The sequence below is a fragment of the Callorhinchus milii genome, unplaced genomic scaffold, assembly GCF_018977255.1.
Source record: "Callorhinchus milii isolate IMCB2004 unplaced genomic scaffold, IMCB_Cmil_1.0 Scaffold6, whole genome shotgun sequence".
Taxonomy (NCBI): domain Eukaryota; kingdom Metazoa; phylum Chordata; class Chondrichthyes; order Chimaeriformes; family Callorhinchidae; genus Callorhinchus; species Callorhinchus milii.
The window spans coordinates 8,479,753-8,506,537 of NW_024704747.1; the positions used below are offsets into that span (position 1 = coordinate 8,479,753).

Genomic DNA, 26,785 nt, shown 5'->3' on the forward strand with positions numbered 1-26,785 from the left:
AGATCCTGCTAGAAATGTATCAAAATAATCTTTTACAAACAATTTCCAACCATTTTTACGCTGCCAAATCATGCAAAACAGCTGTCATTATTCCTCAAAACACGTCCTTCAGCAAACTAATCAAGCACCAAAATGTACAATTTCACAAGTGTCTGCACCAAAATTATAAAATCAATGAGACTCAGCTAGTGTAGTACATTTCTTCATTCATTCAGAATAAAAAAAAGCTTTCCAGCATTTCATTTAACACCCAATAACAGTTCCAAGAAACAAAGCAGTTCAAATCAATACTTGTTATGAAGTTACTAAATGGTTGGCAATTCACGTACAAATAGTCTAGAACTGCCATTGTTTAGCTAGTTAATCTTCATGTAAGCACTCTCCGCAAGAAATAGGAAGGTAGATTGTAAATAAAGAACTTACAATAAATACACCTGAATCTGCTAACTACAATATAGATCAAGTTGAAGCATTATTCCTGAATTATACAAAGCACACTTTAGGCACAGCAATATGAACTACTGGCAAAGAGAGGTGAAGATCGACTATTGGGAAAGGGACAGGAGATACAGATAGAACACAATTTCACAAGTGCACAAGGATGTTAACCCAAATAATACTGTTGATGTTATGTGGAAGAAAAAAATATAGCAATTTAAATATTTTAATCAGCATGGAAAGATTTAAACCAAAAGCTCAATTAACCCTTCGACTGGCAAAATTGTTAGCCCAAATTAATCAATATTTGATTTCATGTACTTTTAGTTGAAATAAAAATCACATTGATAAGGTACAGCTCAGAGAAATTGACAATTATAAAAAGCAATAGAAAACAAAAAAAATAATGGTTTCACAATCACAAACTCAAACTGAGAGCTTTCATATTCATAACTGGCTGATGGACGTTTATATCGAGAAAAAAGGACAACCATTGGCACAATCTTAAACAATACAACTGTAAAGTAACCCAAGATGTTGAACCAAAATTATGAACATGTACAGATCTCTACATCTAAATAGTAAACAAAGCTTGTAAATGTTGCACTGGGCATTTTAAGATGACGCCTAATATGCAACCCCCATACTATACAAATTTACATAGTTATTATTCATATATTGCATAGAACTGAATACTGTAGTTCAAAATATTACAATGCTGCTCTTTACACCAATTGTCTTCCCTTCACCAGCCAAATATGGTATTACTCAACACAAAGCCAATATTGGAAAGTAAACAAATTGGTTTCTGGTTGGAGAGCAGAAGCTACAACTCAGTCAAGCTCTAAAGAGAACATCTAAAAATATCTTTGCAGTGAAAGTTTGAATGCAAGTGCACATTTTTTGATTTGAAACCAGGATAGAGCCAGGAAAATTAAGTTTCAAGACACTAAAAAAACACTTCACAGTATATTCTGTGAAGCACTTTGAGATGTGTCAAAGACATGATAAGGCGCTGTATCAAATGCAAAAATTATACCATTGCAATTTGACAAAATTAATAATATTTCAGCATTATATTGCTTTGATTCCTTTCATAGTGAAAAGTACACAACTCTAGAAAACAAGTACCCCAGAAGAAGCTGATACCATAGGGTCTATAGGGGAAAAAAGAAAAAAAACTAATACAGCAAATCAAAGTAATAAGATTGTGTTTGTGAAGTTTCAGCAAATTATAACTAGTCTATTAGCTGCATCAAATGTGAAAATCAATGTCATCAGGAAGATATTGAAAGTCATTAATAGGGGTGTCTGGAACAGATTTGAGACACTGCGCAAACATAGAATTGAATCATGAATGAATTTATATTTGCATTGCAAAGTAAAAGCAAACAATAAAAGTGACAAAAGCTGGCAGATGCAAAAAATAATTTTATGGAGGCTTATTGCGTATCAGGAGTTTTACATATTCAAGATTTTACTCTAGGCTGGAATGCAAAATGTTGATGTACTAGCAGCCATGTCGCGAAATGTTAAGGTACAGATTCTCAGTAATTCCTCCATATGCCAAAAGCATAATCGCTACCGGGCTACTTAACCCAAATACAATGTGCTTCTCATCAGTAATAAAAAGGTCACTTCCACCCATACTGCTCCCATACCACTTACTTGGGCCAGTCAAAGAGCCATATTAACAGATGCATGCTTTGGCCTCGATTTTGAAGCTGTGTCATTGTTGAGGAACCAAAGGGGCAAAAAACATATTTTATAGATTTAGCCAAAATTGCAGCCTTAATTTAGTTTTGTGTTTTAAAACAAACATTTCACCAGCTATGAGTAAACCCACTAAGTTCCTATGTGTATATATAATAAATATATATTATATATCTATGTATACATACACATATACACACACACATACATATAGATAAAAATAATAGTCATGAAAGAGCAATGAAACACTACAAGAAACATGAATAGCTATCACATTTATTGATGAAATCCAACTAGGAAATTTTAAACATTAAAAAGGTAATATCTGACCAAAAGTATTATTATGATTTGAACACTATCTTCACATACTCATGACATGGAAATTTCTTTGCTGAATGCTAACAATTAGATTACACCATATCTTTCTTGTGTTGTCCACAAATACTATGTTAGTGTTTTATGTAACTACAATAATTAAGATGCATTATAATTTAACACTAACGTTTGATGTTTATATCAGCTAGAATGGTCAGATATTACCTTTGTAAGATTTGTCCTTGCATGTGTAGTTGACTGCAAACTGTATTTACCTGAACACATCACATCATTAACAGTAACTTCTTTTACTTTATGATCCAAGCATACAGAAGCTGAAACGTTAAGATGCTGATTGACACGTTGATCCCTGTAGAGTATTAAGATGTATTTAAAGTAATCTTTATAGAAGAGCTAACCTAAAAAAATACAGCTATTACACTCATGAATTCAACATTAACTTCTGTCCCACATGAGCTTTTTTGACTTTTTTTTAAAGGTTACATTAATAACCCAATGTAATCATCAAGTAACAGCATGGTGCCTGGGTAAATTACTGCAACAAGCCATGAAATTGTTAAATGCACTTTATAGCAAAGTCAGTCATATGTAAACCTCTCTTTTTTTAAACATTTTATACTTACAAGCAGCTCCAAACCTGAGTATTCATAGTACATCTAAACATACAAAAATGTATGTACATTTTTCTCCACTTTCTGGTAAACTAATACAGCTGTCTCTAACTTCTGTTTTACATCCCTTTTGTCCTAGAAACATGCAAAACCACTGTACAATAAAAGGACAAAGAAATGACATTTGAAAAAAATTGCACTCCTTTGAAATCTGTGGCAAGAATAAGGGTTTGACCAATTGGAAAACCAACATAAACTGCCACGTTATAGGTGTGCACAACACATTAAGTATTACACCTTCACAAGCAGCAGCCTGCCATTTTTAATTTTCAACTGTTCAGACACCGTCAAAATTAAATATGCACATTTCATGCTAGAAGTTACAGCATCTGTAATTATAACACTAATTGCAGAGCACAACCCTTTAAACATTCACCTCTGATTATGCTTACGCTAATTTCCTTTTGAAAGTGGAGGATGGGGAAGCAGCGCTCAGATCAGATGGAAGCAGTGGCAGCAATGTTGTTTATCACAGCTGGATTAACAGGGAGCAGAATTCCAACTTCAAACACAGGCTGCGAAATACGGCTACATGTTCACTCCTTGGGCACTTAAGAGTGACTCCAGCATATCATAAGTGTCTTTGTAGTCCATGTGCTGGCTGTTTGCATTGTACTCTGGATTGGCGTCATGACCGTTCACCTCTGTAGGTTTCCTATCCAGTTTCATGAGGGTGCTGAGTTGTCCATAGCCCACCTGGTATGTGACAGTGGGAGGAGGGGAGGAGGGAAGGTTAACAATTAAGTTGTAAGGGTATATACACTGCTTCACAGAGGAGGAAGAAGAAGAGAAGAGGAAGAAGAGCTAGATGAAGTACCTGCAGTCTTGGAGGTTTTGCTCATTTTGGGATGGTGGTTGTGAGAGGTGTCACTGGCGTGCACCCTCTTGCGTGAAGAACTGGAGCCAGTGGAGCTGCCATCACCGCTCAGACCCACGGGACTCCGCAGAGTTCCTCCTTTGGATCCATCAGTATTGTGTCTGCTATTCCCAGTACTGCTGCTGTGTGAATGGGAATGCTTGTGGCCGCTACTATGGTGATGATGATGAGAAGAATGGTCCTTGCGCTTCTCTTTATGCTCCTTGCCTGCATGTGGGCTTGTGTGTTTGCTCTTACCACTGCCCTCATCTGAGGAACTGTGAATTTCAGAAGTGGGGACTTTAATTTTCATTTTTAGCTCATCCTTGGTAAGCTTTTCTGTGGGTGGAATGGGTATCCGTAGTTTGAGCAAACCCTTGTCTTTTTTATCTGTTGCATGCCTTTCTGATTTCTCTGAAGATGAAACTGGAATTTTCATTTTAATTGGTGAAGTCACAATATTACTATTATTCTGAGTTTGCTGTTGCACTGGTACACGTTTCTTCTGTTGTTCTACAAGAGCTTGAGCAGCACAAGCATACTGTTCTTTCACATCAGCATCAAGTGTCTCTAACTTGCGTTTCTGTACAGCAAGTTCTACAGCAAACTTCTCTCTATATCTGTCCAAAGCTAGTTTTTGAGGAACTGGTCCAGAAGGCATAGGAAATCCATGATGTCTACCATTCCCAGATTTATTAAGATGTTCATGCTTACTGGATGAATGCCCTGAACTTTTTTCAGGTCGATGGTGGCTCTGATTTAATTGCCCAGAAGCTGACTGCTGAATGCAGATCATATCGTTTTTGTTGACAGATACTGCCATCTCTTTGTGAGAATGAGCTTGTTCCACCATGTTCTGATGTTGAGGCCACTCTTGCTGGGAGGTAGAGCTGAACGATGCTGTAGACATCAGATCAGGGACTTGATGAGCTGAAATTGTAATACTACCAGAGTTCAATGATGCAGGTAGAGCAGTTGTTGTGGAATTTGACTGTTTGGAAAAGTTTGAGCTTGAAGCACCATCACCACCAACAGAAGCTAACGTAGAATCATGGGCCCCAGATGAACCAGGAAGAACATTGTCAACTGCTTGGCCATCGATTTTTGGTTTCTTTGCAGCCTGGTTGGCCTGTAAAGAGGAAAAAAAAATCCCCAAATAAAGGAAATATTTACAGAGGAAATAAAAATTAAAAGTACAAACTAATCAAACTTAATATGTTTACCCTCCAGTTTCGAATCCTCTTTAATCTGCTTGGAGTTTTCTCTAATATTTGCAGAAACTCGTGTGTTAACTCTGGAAGAAAAATCCAAAGTCAAAAGTCATGTTTTAAGGCAGTTAGAACAAGCTCATTTTACGCTGCCAAATCCGTTGTTTTATATTCACCTACAAACAATTGAAACATCCAAGGTATTAAAAGAATGGGAAGTTACACTTTCTAGAAGTTTTATATCGGTTATTCAAAATTCCAGTTGATTTTTTTTAGTGACACGAGATACGACTGATTATACAGGGCAACATCAGGTCACCTGACATCAGACATGCACAAAAAGTGCCTTTTACGAAGGAAGTGAGATCACTGGAATTTTCTGCATATAAAAAGGAAACGTGGTGCATTGGGATGAAAGTAACGCTGACTGTGACCTCATGATCTGCAAGTCAGACATTTTGGCTTCTCACGCACCAACCAGTCAGCGCTTTAAAGCACCGTCTTATTGCGCACATGTGAAGTGAAAGAGCTGACCAGCTGTCGTGCATTATAGCACCAGTTTTTTTTTTGTAGATTCCAACCACTGTGATACAAGGAGGTCCCATTGTACTTCAGATTAGTTTTCTCAACCTGTTTGAAGAGGAAGATCATCAAGTATGATCTGAGGCAGAGTCTTGGCACATAAGAATAAGAATCCTTGCATTTGATATAGCGCTTTTAACATCTCATGCCAATTGCGCACATAGTGGCTGAAAGCATTGCACTTGTAATTTTTTTTAAAAACAATTGCTCAATTGTGGGAAGCTATATGTAATAAATTAGCTAAATCCTAGAACCTCAGAATTTTCAATGCAGTGTAAAGAAAAGTACAAATATGCTCTGAATACATATGTTAATTTACAACCTGCAATCTGTAAAGCTAGTAAATTTAGAAAATTAACACAAACCATCAAGTAACTCCAGAGTCACAGTTGGATCCACATATTCCCACCAGTGTTTCCCATCTGTAGATACAGGTATCTCCCAGTTGGACCATTTGCAAGCCAGATGAATACACACACATGCTATCACAGTGGGTTTGTACTGCAAGCAGAACGTTGTCAGGTGCAAACTAGAGTGAAAATTGGTGGAACAATGGGGGAAGAGGGAAGGAGGAAAAGCACAAGAAACAAAAAGAGAAGCTATTTAGGTACTGAACAACTTGTGTGAGGAAATAAATGCAGAAGCTGGGTCACACTTCCATCACAGGCCTGAAAATGGGTTTGATCATAGTCCAAAGTCAGCATTGAAGAACGTGCTGAAAATATACATGTCCAACTCTGTCTTGCAAGAGCAGAATTGTATAATCACACATTGGTTTAATAAATATTCTTAGCAAGCCATTATTTGCTAGGATTTAAATCAAGGTTTCAGAAGCATGGAAAATATTTCCTTATCAGGCAATTATCAAACTGGAGTAAGAAACCTTCAGAATATTAAAGAAAGATCGCCAAGTTGGTCACTAGTTGCAAGGAATTAAACACTCCGGTACAACGAGAGACAAAATTAATCAAAGGAATATTTCTTATTCAAGAAACTCAGCCTGCAAAGTTTGCACAGCCATAAACATATCAATTTCTTGCAGCAGGTGACAAGGCATGGCAAACTCACATACAAAACACCCCAAAAGGAGTTCTCACTGGCCTTTATGATAATTACCCAGGTAAAAAAAATGCAGATCTCTTAAACAAGATACTTGGTGTGATTTTTATTAAACCCATGTGTAGTTGCTGCTTGTACAGGTATGCATAAAACTCAAAGCCCCTATAAGCAGCGGAATACAGTATAATAATTTGGCAGTAATCTTAGTACAATATTTTTCAATCCTTTTTTTTTACAATTCTGATATTTTTGCAAGGTGTACGATTAATAGCGACACTATTCATTAGTTCAGGTGGAATGAAGTGGCACTCTGCTGGTCGCAGTATCATCTCAATTCAGCTAACAGCATCATCTTTTAGATATGCAAGTATTTAAACTTTATTCCTTACCAATAATACCATAGCTAATTAAAATGATAATGAACGATTCTGAAATGCATTGCACGTTATATTGAACCAGAAGCAAATTTTAGAAATGACTGTATCTGTCAATAACCCATCTTTAGTTTCTACAGTAAATTTCATAGGGTTACTGACAATTTTCCAGCTGTACTGACTGGAAGTACAACCCAACAACCTGCAGTTTTTAAACATTCTGATCTGAAAACATCAGAATGTTGTTAGAAAGTCAATTAATTTGAAAAAAAGTAAAATCTGCAATTCAACGAGAAGTGTAAAAATGTGAAATGCTTTCATACTTACCAAGATGCGTGTGAATTCTAGGTTAAGTTTATCTCTTTGTAATCTTTAGTTGCTATTCAGGCTACCAATTTTTAGAGTTATGCACTCAGAATCGAGTTAATGTAACCAGAGAGCACCACTACACTTCTCATTGTGCATTAAACCCCTCAGTGCTCAAATTGCCCTTGTACAGTACACCGCACTGCAAACAGGGAGGTGCCATCACTGCAGATGGATGCCCATTTCCCTGCTGCAATAAGGGCTAGAGACACAGTAGGGGGCCCTGCAGTAAAGGAAGCAATAGTGTGCTGAAACTGTGCAACAAAGAGGGTCAGGATAACAACCTGTTGGTAGCCATGAAATAGGATGTCTGTGCCAAATCCTTGCTTGCTGTAATAAAAAAATAAAAACAATTATAAATATGTTATTTACAACACAGAATGCTGATAGTGCCCACTGAATTTACTAAAATTGTCTTAGATACTACTGTCCAGTATGTACATGTAAACAAGACACACTTACCTCGCACTAACTGGGTACATTTGACCACATCAGTATGAGGGTGCTCTATAGTAATCTCAAAGCCTGCAGAATTAAATTAACCCAAATTAGTTTAGTTTGAAATGAAGTTATGATATTTGAGATTTACACCAAACTATTAGAAATGTTACCAGTTTTTAAAGTAAAAAACTTCAAGACACATGTAAAAGTAAATTCTTTTTTGTGTTCACTGCACTTGGTGAATTTGGATGAAGGAAGGAATATTGTTCTCCAAACACCTTGAGAATACTCACTTGAAATTGTACAGTTGGAACATTAGGTAAGCCTAGTTAACCAGAACAGGTATGCGGGATCTTAGTTTAACATTTAAACTAAAGTAGAGTACCTCCTTTAATAAACTGGAGATACATTAATGAACTGGAGTGTCAGATCAAATGACTTAGAAAAAATATCTTTAATATTACAAGTCTTTTACTAGAGTTTGCCTAAACAATAAATAAGAACGGGTAACGTTTTCCCTTTTTCAAAAACCTGATCTTTTTATTAAAAAAAATGGATTTTGCCTACTATTGCTATACCTCATGCTTAACTTACATCTACTAATAGGATTAGGCAATAGACATTGGTTGCAAAACGAAAAAAAGATGTGGGAGAGGAAATTGATATTAAGAAATTTGCACCCTTAAATGGGTATTTTGGTGGGTGATATTCCTTCTACCCTGCCATGGTGCACAAGACCTTGCCCTGAAATGTCCCCTTAAGTTATTTTCTCTAGAAGAAGCATCAGATTCTGAGGGATAAAACAAGTCACATAATACACAAAATATTCATTATCAAGTTGAATGAAGTGGAGGATGAAAGAAGCATTTTATATGAAGACGGAACTCTTTTCAAATGAGTCAAGTAGGATTCTGCTTGCGCGGCAATGTCCTAGGCTCAGGTAAGGATTAATAAGGAACACCTGTCCCAATTGATTCAGAAAGAAATATTCTGGGTCACATCTTCACCAGAGAAAGCTGGGTGAACAGACTAGAATTTGCAATTTTTTTGTTACATTAAAAAAAACTTGTTTTTGTTTGCATTTTATGATAACGTATCATTCAAATGTAGAATTTAAATCACCTTGGAATAAGCTCTAATAAAAACAGAATAAAACACTAGAGGAACCCCATCATTTCAGTTAACTTGAACTTTTAAAAAAAAAAATCTTTTGAGAGATTGTAAAGCTTTCATTAACTCAGTTTTTCGGTATACACAAATTCATCCTGTTGATGCAAGTTTTAATTTCCAAAAGAAATGTGAAGTTGTGAGTTGGTGGGTACTGTGGTTTGCACACATTAGTAGAGGCAGAAAAGACAAAAAAAAGCAAAGGAAAGAATGAAACAGTAAAAAGTTGTTACCATGCAGAGTGATGCTAAATAGTAAAGACAAAATGTCTTTCCCTCCCTCTTAAAAGCAAACATAAGTTTTATTCAAATACAAAAGCATCCAAATAATTTTAGCACTGAGCTTTCAGACATCTTGCTGCACCAAGAAGGAGTCAGTTTTATAGATTCATTACACCACAAACTAGTCTGTATTTCTGGTTCCTGATACTGTAAAAAAATGCATTTTTACTGGAGGTTGGTTTTGATAGTGCCCAATTCTGTTGAAAACTGTACATACAGTTCTGATTGATTTTCCATCAATTGGGAAAAGCCCACTCAGTTAAGCCAGCGTAAAGTACATCTAGGGGAACTTTGCTTGGCAAGGATTTCAACATATTGTTATCGTAAGGAGCCACTATTTACAACCCATGAAACCAATGCCCTTTAAGACATGTCGCATTGTCTGTCTGCTTCCAACATCAAAGCTGCATGCAATTGTGCCTCAACATTAGATCAGTTTATGCTACTCATTAATTATAAGCAGCCTAGTTCTTAATACTGAACCATTGCAACAACATACGTATAAACTAGCAGCAAGTTCCATTTTTTAAAATTATGGCAGGTTTTGATTTAAATTTTCAAACTCCCCTATTAAGCAAAAGGAGAAATTAATCTATTTGCATAGATTATAATTTATACAATTTACTCCCATAGTACTTACATTTCAAGACTAATTTGATATTACTCGCAAGGTTTGTAAAAATTATTTTGAATCGGCACTGAAAATAGTTTTAAGATTTAAAATATTACATTCAGATTAGGAAGAGCTCCAGCTAACCAAGGGTGTGTCACACTAAATCCTACCCTGGAACAGCACATCAAGGTGTTTGCTCATAAGGATGACTGACCGTTTACCAGAATTTTCCTCCTGTGCTAACGTATGAATAAAGTTAATCTGCAGTGAAACTGCACATACAAACCCGTTTTGGTGCAAATTATTACTGATGGAGAACACTCAGCCAGAACAAAATATTGCTATAGTTTCACTGACTAAAAAAAGCTTCCTTCCCTAATGAGAGAAATTTCTTGTTTTCCAAATGGTGGCAGTTATTTTTAATGAAGTAATAATTTTAATATTAGTTTATAAAAGTAATAAAGTATAGAAAAAACTTATAAAATTGTTATTGGAAGAGCATAAGAGAAAATTAGCATCGGTGTTCAAAACAAAAATATTTAACTGTTAATTAGAAAAAGATCTATATTTCTGCAATATTGTTTGTTTCAGTGACAATGCATTGGAAATTTAAAGGTAGCTAGTCCAGAGATGAGCCTCCCTGGATCTATGTTATCTAGCAAGATGAAACACCATTCTTGATGATTAAGGATAAAAGCAGCAATGTAATCAAAATGGAGGGGGTGGGGGGGGGGGGGAGAAGAGAAGACGACAATGGGACTTTACCACACACGAACAGACTTGGTACATATTTTAGTGGATTTTTAAGCAACGCAAAATGATTGAAGACTGGGAATACAATCAAGGATAAAAAGTAATAGAAGGTAACTTTGCAGTTGTGAAGAAACTAGAAGACTAAAACCACCATTCAGATTATCACAGGCTATACTTTCAAAAGGCATTAGTCAGGTCCCAGAGGCCAATCAATGTTGTTAAGTTCTTGCATCTATTAAGTTCCCGTTATTGCAAATGACTATCGAATTGTAACCTAGGCCCTTTCTCGAACTTACCCAAGGTTTGCAGTATAATACTTTCAAGTATGACCAGGTCTTGGGCCTGTTGAAGGTATCCCTAAAGTTTAAAGGACATGCATTATAAACCACGAGCATTGTGGGATCTTAACAACCGCTATCCTTTATAAACACTAGTTTAAATATTAAAGTACGTGGTGAAAGAACAGTTGCAGATTCGATTAAAAATGTGTGCACCTAACAATACATTTAAAATATTGACTTGCATTCTTTCCTCTGATTGTAAGCATTTTCTACCAAGATAATTACTTTAACTTACAAAACCTGGAGATCAAATAACAAATAATGTGTACAATTGTTTAATAGTTCATTATTAAGACCCAATGTTGAAAATTGGAAGTGCATTTACAATCTATCATTGCAATTTATTCTGTTCAGAACTTACTTCACTCTTAACATCTAGTTGTGGTTCTTGTGGACTCAGGCAGGCATGTACCACCTTTATAACGTGCTCAAGTTTACGTGGCTGTTCCTCTACTTTTGCAGCCAAAAACAAAGCAGCAGGTGAAATTACCTGTTAAAAATTTCAGCAAATGTTAAATGCTTGAATCCATCAAAATCAAAAGATTTCTTTTAGAAAAAATATTTGGGATAGATTTCTTAAAAACTTAAAATTTTGGGGAAGTTACTTAAAGACACAGCAAAATTAAGACAACTGTGCATCACACTACAAACACCATTCAAAATTTTACTGGTATGAGATCAAGAAGTATTTTAAAAAGAGCTACAAATTAATAAAGAATATTGCCCTGAAATTATGTGAACAGAAACTAAAGGTTTGGGTCCCCGTTGACAAAGAGCAGAAAAATGCCCACCTTCAGGCCAACACTGAAGCCACTTCCTGTATGTTGCACCATAAGCAGACTCGCACTTCACTGAGTCTCGATAGAACAGGGATCTCCCTGTACCATTTTAATCTACTGTAATTTGGTGATCTAATGGCTTGAAACACTATGGTGTTAGTGTAAAAAAAACTAACAATTTCCTGACATATTACAATCTTTACAGATGACAGACTGGTTCACAATCTACACTGAAATTGGGCTTCCAAAAAGCAATATAACAGGGCTGCCCTATATTTGGAATATAAATATGACTAGTCTGATCTTTTACAAAACAGGAAGAGAGCCACCTAACAAGTTAATCACCTCATGGACAAGTTACAAAACAAGTTGAGAGGACATCCCAGAACACGTAACACTCATTCCTTGGCACCTCAGTTGGATGTGGGAGCTGAGAGGGGTGGGGTGAAAAGTTATAACCATAAATCACTGCAAGAGATGCAAATTCAATATTGCTATGTCATGTAATGCAGACAATATGTAACCTAATATTTAAACGTTCTGATTGGTGCCACAATGCACATTTCCATCGGAATCAACTGATCAGGACAGACCACTAACACTTCAACCGTTACGGTAATGTCAAGACAGTAACTGAGGAACTGCAAAACTGGAGATTATAAGAGTGTTGGCCTACGAATACTTTTAATTCAGGTGAGTTGATGTAGAATGCATCTCAAGAGTTTATATTTGACTGCTCAGGAATCATTCTGAACTCGAGTTCTATCTGAGCAGATAGCATGCAGTCCCATTGATTTGAAGCTCAAGGCATTTTCCATTTAGCAGTTTAAGACAAAGGCTCCTTCAGAAAAGTTGGTGCTTAGCATTATACCACTGGCCAAGTTTATAACAGGTTACATAGCTCTGGAAATCACACTACATCACCTGACACAGACAAACTTTCTAACCAACCACAAGGAGCAATTGACAAATGTTGGAGATGTTAAAGCTGGCTATCAAAGACAAGTCAACCAAGGGCAAATGTGAAAACAAAAACATATTTGAGATGGAAATGTGATGTTGATGACTCATTAAAAAGTCACTGAAGCTGTGGCTATCCTAAAACTTACAGGAAACCTTCAGCAGAACAGATCAGAACATTAAATCTAATCAGTGCTAAAATGACTATGGTTGAAGACAACTGAGAATCTGCTGCCAACAGAAGGAAGAAAATTGCAGAATGAAATCTTTATATAAGACACCTGGTCAAGATGATCTCATGATAAATCAGCAGTTTTGTTATTTTTTTAAAAAGAGAAACCAATCAATAGACATTTGAGAACTTAAAATTATAACTATTGTGAACCATAAAGTTGCAAACCTCCACAATATTAGATAATAGTAATTCTCAATTTGGTTCGGTTAACTCCCTCCCCACAACAAAAAATACTTACATTTCTATGAAACTTTGAGAAAGCATGCTGCATATAAAATCTGTGCATATAAACAATTGCAGTATTGATAGTCAACTGAGAGCTATAAGAAATACGTTAAGGAAAATATGTTGGACCGTGTGGTATAAAAAGTTAATCATGCTTAATTTCTACTAAAAAAAATGTTTCACATACTTTTATAAGAAACTTTTTATAAGTAAAACCACTTTTGGCATTTCTATTTTAATGGTACATAAAATATTGAAAATTATACAGTTGCCAAATTCTTGTGGCGAGGTCCATTGGATTAATCAACATAAATTCAAATATCCTTAAAAATTAGAAGTCAAATGAACTAAGATTTGGGGTTGAGGCTTTAGAAACACACTGTTTAATGTGCCATTAGTGGAGTCCTGTAGCTTAGTGGTTAGAGCACCGCCTCGCAAGCGAGAGACCTGGGTTCGATTTCCCGCAGGGAGAAATCTTGGCTACGTTTCCTGACTCCACACGCCTGTTTACCTCGTACCAAGTAGGAAACCGGTTGTTAGTCAAAAGGTGAATAGCTTTTCCGGGGGTAATAATTCCTTCAAAATAAATAAAAATAATTTGGTAACTCAATCCAAGACTATTTGTTGTGCACAAATGGCTGCCATGTTTCACCCACAAAATATACCGTCAATTCACTTTACAGTATATTCTGTGAAGCACTTTGAGACATCTCGAAGACACTATATCAAATGCAAGTATTATTATTAGTAGTACGTACTTTTCACTGATTGATCACAGTGCCAATGCTAAGAAATTAGCAAATCTGATTCATCATGCAACCAATCTCAGGATCATGATAGCTGTACCATATCAGAGCCTAGGCTACTGAAGGAATACTAGGTAAAGGACATCTTACTGTTTATCCCCATTCAATTGCAAAATCATCATCATATACCCACACAGCATAGTAATTATGCATTATGGGCAACATACACAAGGAGTCAAGTATTCAAATTTGAGTATTGGTGGAACTCGCCCACAAAATATACAATAGAATTCACTTTACAGTATATCCTGTGATGTGTTTTGAGATGTCTCAATGACGTGATAAGGCACTGTATCAAATGCAAGGATTATAAGATAGGTCAACACAACAAATTTACATTTATGTAATGCCTTTCTTGTTCAGAGGATGTCCTAAAGCTCTTAACAATTCTGACTTGGAACCCGAGCTAAGGGTGGTACCAAAGGGGGAGTGAAGGCTGGGAAAGGGGAAGGATGACCAAAAGCCCAGTCAAAGAGGCAGAATGTGGAGTCCTGTAGCTCAGTGGTTAGAACACTCGCTTTGCAAGTGAGAGCCCTGAGTTCAATTCCAGGCAGAGGGCGAAACCTTGGGCAAGTTTCTTTACTCCACACAGAGCCTCATAATAATCCCTCCAAAACCAAAACCAATAATAAATTGGTCATTTTCAATCTACGACTGTTTGTGGGACATTGCTGTGCGCAATTGGCTGCCGCGTTCGCCCACAAATATACAGTCAATTCACTTTACAGTGTGTTCTGTGAAGTGCTTTGGGACGTCCTCCCAACGTGAAAAGCGCTATATCAAATGCAAGGATTATTATTATTATTATTATTATCTTGAACGAAATGAAGGAGGGAGCAAAAGCAGCAATGGTACTTTGCTCTGGTATTAATTCCAAACTGAAGCAATTCAAGACAATGCAAATCACCTTGGTTACTGGTCTGCATTTTAAACAGAGAAGCTGATACTTGGAATAAAAATTTTAATAATTAAAAGGATTATTATTTAAAGACGCTACCTGAAATGGTGGGATCGGAAGTCTGTCCACCCATTATGGCTGATTTTGGAAAACTTTCAATCCATTTAATAAACAGGACAACTAATAACCTCAATCTAACTAGATTTTACAAAACCAGCAAGATCCCGATCATGAGTAAACAACGGGAATAGCCAGCAGCTACATATCTCAGCAATGGGGTGAGTGGGATGACAGGATTCATACAGGCCAAGGACCATGTATCTTTGCAGTAATATTGCAGGACCTAACCAATCAAATTTTACTCAAAGAATATGGATTACGATAGATTAGTTATATTTTACAATGTTTTTTATTTCTATATATTTTCTTCCAAAAATAAAAANTAAATTCAATTTATTTGAATTCAAGGTCACTCAATTCACAACTGTTTTATGGGGCACTGCTGTGTGCAATTGGCTACCACGTTTCACCCACAAAATAGTCATATTCTGTGAAGCGCTTTGAGACATCTTGAATACGTAATAAGGCACTATATCAAATGCAAGAATTATTATTATATAACTGCAGATACATGATTTTACCATATTTACCATTGTGAAATACACTAAAAAAGCTAAATCAATTTGTAAGTACTACTATAGAAAAAACAAATTGCTGCTACAATTCAAAAAGCAGATTTGTTAAAATCGAACCCACTTTAAAACTTGCCCACCCCTCCACTCATATAGAATGACAATGAACCCCCCCAATTTAATTTGGTAATTTTTTCTCTCATGGTCTACAAGGAAACCAGAAGGTCCTTCTGCAACCACAATCTGTGCCAGATTATAATACAGTAGTAATGCTGCAGAAACCCTGAAAAAAATCATGCAAATATACTTTGGGTGGTCTATTGATAAATCACGAATTAATATTAAATTTAATAAGGTGATCTTTCCATTGTATACCGTACTTCATTTTCACTCTGGAAAGCATAATGCCATACGTCCCATTATTTTAGCAGGAAAGGATTTGCTATCAGGCAATTTTGTGTAACGTTCAAACAGGCACCAGAACACAAAAATAGACAAAATGGTTGCCTCTCTTACAAGTCACTTAAAATAGTCTAGTAATACTGCACAAATCACCCACATTAAATGGAAGATACCTTCGGGGTCACATCACAAACCCAATATCCTTCTGCATCTAACTTTCACAGCATTACAGGAAGAAAAACTCACATGCAAAACCCTCACTGATCAATATAAATCCCCAAAAGCTCAGCTGCCAAACATAAACCAGCTGACGCCATGAGCCTTTTAACAATTGATTTTTTTTTAATTGAGCTCTTGTAATTTTCATGGGGTGGGGGGGAGGGGGAGGAGGGGGGGAGGACAAATCCGTTCTCATCCTATTCTGAAAGTAGGCCAAGATTTTTTTTAAAAAAAAACGCACTGCTCGGGTGCGGATGACTTAACATTTTGCTCGAATCAATAATTTTTTTTTCCATTTAAAAAAAACCCTCGTAGGTCACTCGAGCTCAATCAAACTTGAACTGGAGAGAAAAGACTGCTCGACCCTCTCTCTGCCCATTCGGCCACGCGAAGCATTCAGTCCAATTTCCTCTGAGCGAGCGGCAATTACCATAAGAACCAGTGAGTGGGCCACACACCCACCCACACACTCCCTCCCTCCAGTGTGAAGTGATGTGATCCCGGCGGCCATGTTGTCTTTTGTGCCCTGTTGCACCACCTGTCTGTCTGTCTGTCTCTGTCCCTTTCCCCTCCACACGTTGCCATTATTAAAACGCTTTTTTAAAAAAAACACAACGCGACCCGCGCTCAAGACTCACACATTTTGCACATTTTCTGTTACTTTTAAAATCACCCGAGAACCCCGCGGCCTTATATAAGTGTATATAACGTGTAACATATAATATATATCTATAACAGGCCCGAGCGGGTGATCAGATCAGATCAATCCCCTCCCTCCCTCCCCTCCCTTCCTCACCCGCCTCACACGCCGCTTCCACTCCGCCTCCACCACTAAATAAACTCCTTTCCCTCGTTAGTTCGACATCCGCCCTCTCTCTCTCTCTCTCGTCTCTCTCTCCTCTGATCACCGATCTCCCTCCCCCAGTCCCCGGGGCCTTCAGTCTGACTCTAAGCCGGGAGCCGGGAGCCGGGCCTCTCAGGCCTCGCCTACCCCCCGGCCCGGCCCGGCCCGGCCCGCGCAGTGAACAGAAGGTCGGAGACGGCGGCACTTTTTTTTTGTTCCTCCCTCAATTCTTTCCTCTCCTTCAAGCTCCCCCCAAGGATACACGTTGAGCCGCTGCCCCATCTCCTGCACCAGGTTGGCCGCCTGCTGCCGGTTGGACAGCTCCTTGTCGGTGTCCATGCCGCTCCGCCGGGACGGGCTGCTCTCCAGTTGTTCGCGGGTGAAATACCATCTTGACGGCGAGGTTGAAGCTGCCATTTACCCGACGCTCCCGACCGACTCCCAGGGTCGCGCAGCACGCATGCGCGCACACAATCGCCGGACGTGACGTTTAGCGCGGGCGGCGACACTCACCCCGGCTTCCGGACAGCGTGTGGGCGCTGAGCACGCCGGGATTTGTAGTTTATAATAATAATAATTTAATAATCCTTACGTTTAGTATAACACCTTATCACGTCTTCGAGACGCCTCAAAGCGCTTCGCAGAATATAGTGTAAAGTGAATTGACTGTCTATTTGTGGGCGAACGCGGCAGCCAATTGCGCACCGCAATGTCCCACAAACAGTCGTGGATTGAAAATGACCAATTTATTATTATTATTATTTATTTTTTGAAGGAATTATGAGCCCCGGAAAGCGATTCACCGATGGACTAACAACCGGGTTCCTACTTACTGTAAGGTAAACAGGGGCGTGTGGAGTAAGGAACCTCACCCAAGGTTTCGCTCTGCCTCGAGAATCGAACCCAGGTCTCTCGCTTGCGAGGTGAGCGCTCTAACCACTGAGCTACAGGACTCCCCAATGAGAAGAGATGACAAGGAGGTGTGGGGGTGGCAAGGGGAGAGAGAGAGAGAGAGAGAGAGAGAAGAAAGGGGGTGGGGAGAGCAAAGAAGGGGGAGGTGGCAGGATTGATGATTCTTGCACTTGATGCACGGTCCTGTTGAGCGCTCCGTGGCGCTTCCCGCTTGAAGGGTGTGATTATAATATAGTAATGACCCTTGTCTTTATCACATCATTAAGATGTCTCAAAGCATTTCACAGAATACACTGTAAAGTGAATTGACTGTACACTTCGTGGGCAATGTTGTTGTTGGTGGAGGTGGTTTCAGAGCACTTCACAGGGAAATTGTTGTATCTGTAGATATTCAGCAAATGCAGCAGAAAATTTGCACGTACCCTGGCACCGCAAATAGCTACCTAAAGTATAGTACTGCATATTGATTCTGATGGCTGGGACACAAAGGGGCTGCCCCAGGCCCTGCGTAGAGGTAGTGCATAGGAGAGCAATAAAAATGATTCCCCACAAAGGAGACATCGCAGAGGTGTATAACATTTTAAATGGGATTGAAAATGTAAACCCAGAAAAATACTTCTGGATGCACTGCCAGTAGAGCAAGAGGACATAGGTTTAGAGTTGCAAAGGGCAGTCACCAGGAAATATTTGTTTACAATATATGCATTAATGATTTGGACTTGGGAATCAGCAGTACAATTGCAAAATTTGTGGACGATGCCAAATTGGGGGGAATAGTTAATACAGAGGAGGACTACAACGAATTACAGCAAGACATTAATAAACTTCTTGAATGGACAATTAGATGGCAAATGCATTTATTTCAATGTAGTAAAGTGTGAGGTGATACATTTTGGTAGAAAGAATAAGGAAGTCACATACATCCTGGGAAACAAAAACCTAAATGGGATAGAGGAGCAAAGGGACCTCGCGGTACACATACACAATTCACTAAAAGCAGATTAATATGTCCATAAAAAAGGCATTGGGGTTCATTACTACCAGTTATGGTAAACTTCTATAGAACCTTGGTTAGATCACACTTAGAATACTGTGTGGAGTTCTGGTCCCCACATTATAGAAGGGGTGTAGAGGCACTGGAGAGGGTGCAAAGGAGTTTCACAAGGATGTTCCCAGAACTGAGAGGTTATATCTATCAGGAAAGGCTGAACATGCTTAGACTTGTTTCTCTTGAAAAGAGGAGGGTAAGGGGTGACCTGATAGAGGTCTTTCAAATGATGAAAGGTTTTGATAGGATAGACATAAGGGAAGATGTTTCCACTTGTGGAGAGACCAAAATCAAGGGCCATCAATATAAAATAGATAAAGTAGGGAAGTTAGAAGAAATTTCTTCACACAGAGAGTAGTGGGAATGTGAAACATGCTACCATGGAGTTATTGAGGCAAATAGCATAGATGTATTTGAGGGAAAGCGAGATAGGTAAATGAGGGAGAAAGGAATAGAAGGTTATGCTTGAAAGCTTAGTTGAGGAAGGGCAGGAGGAGGTTCATGTGGAGCATAAACACTGGCATAGACCCGTTGGGCCAAATGGTCTGTTTCTGTGCTGTATATTCTAATGTATTCTAATATCAACTTGTATTCATGTGGTGCCCATTTGCAAGTTGACTTTTCAGAAGACTGGTGTAATTAACAATTGGATCAGGTTTCTGTGGAAGATAGTTGAAGCCATTTTAAAAAAACATAGCATGTTGCTTTGAAGCTGGTAGGGGGTTATTGTGAAAGGATGAGATCAAATGGAGTAACTTAATCCAAATCATATTGTAATTTAAGTGTCAGACTGGCTCAGTTGGTGCCACTTGGAACCTATATATTCTGTTCTGTGTTGTGGGTGTGCTGCATTGTTGGAGGTTCTGCCCTTCGGATGAGACATTAAAGGCTTTCAGCCTCTCAGCCCCTAGGCTCTGGAACTCCATCCTCCAGTGCCTTCGCCTTGCTTCCTCCCTTTCCTCCTTCAAGGCCGGTCTCAAGACCTTTCTCTTCAGCCGTGCCTTCAGCTCCCCTCTCGACTCTCTACCCCCTCCTCGCTCGCTCCATTCCCTCCCCTCACCCTGACCATTTCCCCCCTGCTCGGGTCCCGACCCAACTGTCCAGCACCTTGGGACATCCTCCCGACCTGAAAGGCGCTCCATAAATACAATCTTGTTGTTGTTGTTGTAAACTGAGGTCCTGCCTGCTTGCTTAGGTGGACATTAAAGATCCATGGCACTAATCAGAAAGAAAAGAGTTTCTCCAGGCACCAAGAATTCCACAAATAAAATTGGTCATTCACTTCATGGATGTTTGTAGGACATGGTGTGCACAAACCGGCTTCCGGTTTTGCCTACAAAATTCATAGAATCACTTCACAGTATATCTTGTGAAACCCTTTGAAACATCTCAATGACATGCTAAGATGCTACATCAAATGCAAGGATTTATTATTTATTTCTAGTCAACTAGTCTATGTATTCAACTGCAATATTTATGCCACCTGTTATTAAAATGCAAGCAAAGCTTGTAAATATTTAAGAAAATAATTCCTTAGAATCATAGAATATTACAGCACAGAAGGAGGCCATTTGGTCCATTGTGCCTGTGCTGGTTCTTTGGAAGACTACCCAATCAGTCCCACGTCATTGCTCTTTTCCTATACCTCTGCAAATTTTTGTTTTTCAAGTACCTGTCTAATTCCCTTTTGAAAGTTGTTGTTAAAATGCAAGCAAATAATAGTAATAATAATAACTATTATTTGATATAGCGCTTTTCACGTCGGGAGGACATCCCAAAGCGCTTCACAGAACACACTGTAAAGTGAATTGACTGTATATTTGTGGGCGAACGCGGCAGCCAATTGCGCACAGCAATGTCCCACAAACAGTCGTAGATTGAAAAATGACCAATTTATTATTGTTTTTTGGTTTTGGAGGGATTATTATTAGGCTCTGTGTGGAGTAAGGAAACTTGCCCAAGGTTTCGCTCTGCCTGGAATTGAACTCAGGTCTCTCACTTGCAAAGTTTGTAAATGTGCGTTCATCACATCTAGGCTTGACCACGCCAACTCCCTGCTTGTTGGCCTTCCCAGAACTCTGCAGCCCATCTCCTCTCCCGCACCAAACTCCGTGACCCCATCTCCCCCACTCTTGCCTGACTCCATTGGCTCCCTATCCTTCAGAGGATCCAGTTCAAGATTCTGGTTCTCATATACAAAGTCCTCCTTGGTCTCTCCCCACCCTACCTCTGCAACTTCCTAACCCCCTTGCGAACCCGCCCGCTCCCTCCGCTCAGCCGGCTCTAGCCTGCTCCACGTCCCCCGCCCCACCCGCCCCACCATTGGCTGGAGAGCCTTCAGCCACTCTGCCCCCAACCTCTGGAATTCCATCCCCCAGTCACTCCGCCTCACCTTAGCCTCCTTAGCCTCCTTCAAATCCCACCTCAAGACCCTCCTCTTCGACCATGGCATCAGCCACACCCCTTCCCCTCCCCTCCCTTCTCCCCCCCCCCCCGACCCCAGCTCAGGTCTGAAATGCTGTACTCTGTCCAGCGCCTTGGGACGTCCTCCTGACGTGAAAGGCGCTATAGAAATGTAATCTTGCTGTTGTTCCCAACTGTTCCCTGCGGAAGCTGCAGATCATCCAGAACTCTGCAGCTCGTGTCCTCTCCCGCACCAGGCTCTGTGAGCCTATCACACCCACCCGCGCCCGATTCCACAGGCTCCCCATCCCTCAGAGAATCGAGTTCAAAATTTTTAGCCTCACCTTCAAGACTCCGCGGCCTTGCCCCCTCCTACTTCAGTGACCTTCTAACCCTCTATCAACCTGTCCACTCTCTCCGCTCAGCAGGCACCGACCTGCTCTATGACCTATGAGGCCTTCAGCCTCTCTGCCCCCACTCCATCCCGGATTCCCTTCACCTTGCTCCCTCCCTTCCTTAATAATAATAATAATCCTTGCATTTGATGTAGCGCTTTTCACATCGGGAGGACGTCCCAAAGCGTTTCACAGAACACACTGTAAAGTGAATTGACTGTATATTTGTGGGCGAACGCGGCAGCCAATTGCGCACAGCAATGTTCCACAAACAGTTGTAGATTGAAAATGACCAATTTATTATTGTTTTTGGTTTTGGAGGGATTATTATTAGGCTCTGTGTGGAGTAAGGAAACTTGCCCAAGGTTTCGCCCTGCCTGGAATTGAACTCAGGTCTCTCGCTTGCAAAGCGAGTGCTCTAACCACTGTCTCAAGACCATCCTCTTAGACCGTGCTTTCAGCCACCTTCCCTGCCCTCCACCCTCCCTTACCCCAATCCCTCCCCCCCACACGGGTCCAAATCCCTGACTGTCCAGAGCCTTGGGACATCCTCCCGATGTGAAAGGTGCTACACAAATGTAATTTTGTATTATATTTAATTTGTTCCACCACACTTTCAGGCAGTGCAATCTATATCGTAACAACTCTGTGTAAAAAACATGTCTCCTCATCTCCCCTCTGGTTCTTTAGCCAATTATTTTAAATCTATGTGCCCGGGTTACTGACTTACCATTCTGGTAATCTTTTCTGCACCCTTTCCAAGGCCTTGATATCCTTCCTAAAGCATGGTGCCTGGAAATGGATATACTCCAGCTGAGGCCTAACCAATGACTTATAAAGGTTGAGCAGAACTTCCTCGCTTTTATACTCTGCCTTCTATTTATAAAGGCAAGGATCCCATATGCGTTTTTTAAAAAAAACAACAATCACTTATGTAGCGCCCTCCATGCAGGGTAGCATAACATTGGCAGAGCCTTACTCCGAGCCGGGGGTGTAGGTGGCTCTAAGCACGGTCGAAGAGGAAGGTTTTCAGGCCGGTCTTGAAAAAAAGGGAGAGAGGGGGCAAGGCGGAGGGATTGAGGGAGAGTGTTCCAGAGTTTCGGGCTGAATGCGCATCCTTCGATGGTGGGGCGGAAGGTACGAGGGATGAGCAGGAGGCTGGTGCCAGTTGAATGGAGGCGCTGGGTGGTGGATTGGGGAGTGAGGAGGTCGGAGAGGTAGGGCAGTGCCAGGGAATGAATGGATTTGAACACAAGTGTGAGGATCTTGAAGTCGATCTGTTCAGTGATGAGGAGCCAGTGGAGCCTGGGCCAGAACTGGTGAGATGTGGGTCCGGGTCAGTATGCGGCCAGCAGAGTTCTGAATGAGCTGCATCTTTTGGATGGTGAAGCTGGGGAGACTGGCGAGGAGTGCGTTGGAGTGATCCAGGCGGGAGGAGATAAACGTATGCAAGAGGGTTTTCGGCTGCATTTGGGATAAGGTATGGTCAGAGGCGGGCAATGTGGCAGAGGTGGAAGAAGGTGGTCCCTTGTCAGGGACTGGATGTGGGGGAGGAAGGACACTGGGAGGGGTCGAGCTGGATGCCTAGATTGTGCACTGGTTCGATGAATCTGAGGGAGAGCCCAGGGAGGTTGAGGAGTTTAGATCCGCAGGAGTGAAGACATTGACCGGAGGCAAGGAGTATGGCTTCCAACCTGTCCATATTTCAGCTGCAGGAAGTTTACACTTATCCAGGCCTTGATGTCTGCCAGACAAACTGATAGAACATCGGTGGACCTATAGTTGGAACTGGAGAAGGCAAAGTAGATTTGTGTGTCATCCGCGTACATGTGGAACTTTACCTCATGTCTGCGGATGTCATCACCAGAGGGAGCATATAAACAGCTCTATCAACCTTTCCTGCCACCTTCAAAGACCTGTGTATGTGAATCCCCAGGTCTCTCTGCTCCTGTACCCCCTTTAAAACCACCATTTATTGTAAATTGCCTCTCCTCATTCTTCTTCCCAAAATACATCACCTCATACTTCTCTGCATTAAACTTTACCTGCCATGTGACTGCCCATTTCACCAGTCTGTCTATGTCCTCTTCACTGTTTACCACGTTCCCAAGTTTTGTGTCATCTGCAAACTTTAAAATGTTGCTCTCTGTACCCAAGTACAAGTCATTCATGTATATCAAAAAGAGCTGTGGACCTAATACTGCCCTCTGGGTGAAACCACTGTATACATCCCTCCAATTTGAAAAACAACCATTCACCACTATCTTCTGCTATCAGTCTCACAGCCTATTTTGTATCCACGCTGCCAGTGTCCCTTTTATCTCATGAGCTTCGATTTTATTAACTAGTCTATTATGTGGAACCTTATCAAATGCCTTCTGAAAGTCCATAAACGCTACATCAACTGCACTACCTTCATTAATTCTCTCCATTATATCATCAATTAAGTTTGTCAGACATGATTGGCCTTTAACAAATCCATATTGACTGTCATTAATTAATTTATATTTTTCTAAGTGAGAATCAAGTTTATCCCGGGTTATGGACTCTAGAAGTTTCTTCACCCCAGACGTTAGGCTGACTGGGCCCATGGTTGGCAGGTTTATCCCTCTCCCCTTTTTTGAACAGTTAGCAACCCTCTGGTCCTCAGGCACCACTCCCATATCCAAGGAGGATTGAAAGATTGTGGCCAGAGCCTCCGCTATTTCCACCCTAACTACCCTCAGCAATCTAGGATGCATCCCATCTGGACCGGGTTTCTTTTCTACTTTGAGAGCTACTACCTTTTTAGTTACCTCCTCTATTTTTATCATATCCAATTTCTCTATCTCCTCCTTTACTGCGACATTGGCAGCAATCTCTTTTGTGAAGACAGAAGCAAAGTACTCATTCAGTACATCAGCCATGCCCTACGTGGCCACAAAAAGTTTTCCTTTTTGGTCCCTTATCACTTCCCCCCATGCTTTGACCATTCTAATAATAATAATAATCCTTACATTTGATATAGCGCTTTTCACGTCGGGAGGACGTCCCAAAGCGCTTCACAGAACACACTGTAAAGTGAATTGACTGTATATTTGTGGGCGAACGCGGCAGCCAATTGCGCACAGCAATGTCCCACAAACAGTCGTGGATTGAAAATGACCAATTTATTATTGTTTTTGGTTTTGGAGGGATTATTATTAGGCTCTGTGTGGAGTAAGGAAACTTGCCCAAGGTTTCGCCCTCTGCCTGGAATTGAACTCAGGTCTCTCACTCGCAAAGCGAGTGCTCTAACCACTGAGCTACAGGACTCTTTTACTTTTATGTGTTTATAGAAAACTTTAGTGTTCCCTGTTAATGCTAATCTTTTCTCATACATTTCTCTTATTTCCTTTTTCAATTCTCCTCTGCACATTCTGTATTCTGCTTGATTCTCTAATGTATTTTGACATTTATCATAAGCTTCCTTTTTCTGTTTCATTTCAATCCCAATTTCCTTAGTCATCCTGGGAGCTCTAGCTTTGGATGCCCTACTTTCCCCCCTCATGGAAATGTGTTTTGTCTGTACCATAACTATCTCCTCCTTGAAGGCCTCCCATTGCTCGTTTACTGTTTTACTTGGTTTCAAATCCACCTGGGCTAGATCCCTTTTTAACTCACTGAAATTAGTACTGCTTCCAGTTGAGTATCTTCAACTCTGATTGATTCTTATCCCTTTCCATAACTACTCTAAATCTAAATATATTGTGATCACTGTTATCAGTAACATGCCTGCAGCTCACCAACCTTATTTGTCACATTCCATGCATTTACACTTCAGACTTTACAGACCTTTGTCTGTTTTGATTTCTCCCCTGTCTGATCCCTCCTCTTTCTGGACTACTCTTTATCGCATTGTTGGTTGTCTTTCCCAGTCCTCTATGTACCTAATTTCTCCTCTCTGATGCTACTTCGTGATTCCCTCCCATCTCCAAATTAGTTTAAACACTTCCCCACAGCACTAGCTAATCTCCTTGCAAGGACATTGGTCCCAGCCCTGTTCAGGTGTAGCCTGTCCACCTTGTGTAGGTCCCACTTGAACCAGAAATGGTCCCAATTCCCCAGGAATCTGAAGCTCTCCTTTCTGTACCATTTCTCCAGCCTGCTTTAACCTGCTTACCTTATTGTTCCTATATGCACTAGCATGTAGCACTGGGAGTAATCCAGAAATTACCACCTTTAAGGTCCTGCCATTTAGTCTTCTCCCTTGCTCATAATAATAATAATAATAATAATAATAATAATCCTTGCATTTTGATATAGCGCTTTTCACGTCGGGAGGACGTCCCAAAGCGCTTCACAGAATAGACTGTAAAGTGAATTGACTGTATATTTGTGGGCGAACGCGGCAGCCAATTGCGCACAGCAATGTCCCACAAACAGTCGTAGATTGAAAATGACCAATTTATTATTGTTTTTTTTGTTTTTGGAGGGATTATTATTAGGCGTGTGGAGTAAGGAAACTTGCCCAAGGTTTCGCCCTCTGCCTGGAATTGAACTCAGGTCTCTCACTTGCAAAGCGAGTGCTCTAACCACTGAGCTACAGGACTCCACGCTCATGAAACGCTGCCTGTAGGACCTCTACCATTTTCTTTACTATGGAATTGGTTCCAACATGGACCATGACTTCTGACTGTTCCCCTTCCCCCCTTTGGTAAATATTTTATTTTTGAAACTCATTAAAGTTTATTTGTTGTTAAACCTACTGGTTATGAGACTGTCAGAGTGTGAGTTTGACCCCATATACTGATAAATGCTGCACTACTGCCCTCAATTAATAGAAAGTAAAACATTCACAGGACAACTA

The 26,785-nt window shown here is 40.1% G+C and overlaps 1 protein-coding gene across 1 annotated transcript; it reads right to left on the bottom strand.

Annotated features, from left to right (window-relative positions):
* Window positions 1-1,784: 1,784 nt before the first annotated feature.
* On the bottom strand, window positions 1,785-17,657 carry ccnt2a (cyclin T2a). The gene is given in 10 exon segments (XM_007896192.2): window positions 1,785-3,947; window positions 3,950-5,143; window positions 5,238-5,308; window positions 6,170-6,333; window positions 7,888-7,933; window positions 8,066-8,128; window positions 11,155-11,215; window positions 11,561-11,689; window positions 13,412-13,493; window positions 17,462-17,657. Coding segments are annotated over 10 exon segments (2,226 nt in total). The 5' UTR covers window positions 17,617-17,657; the 3' UTR covers window positions 1,785-3,686.
* Between the last annotated feature and the right edge of the window lie 9,128 nt (window positions 17,658-26,785).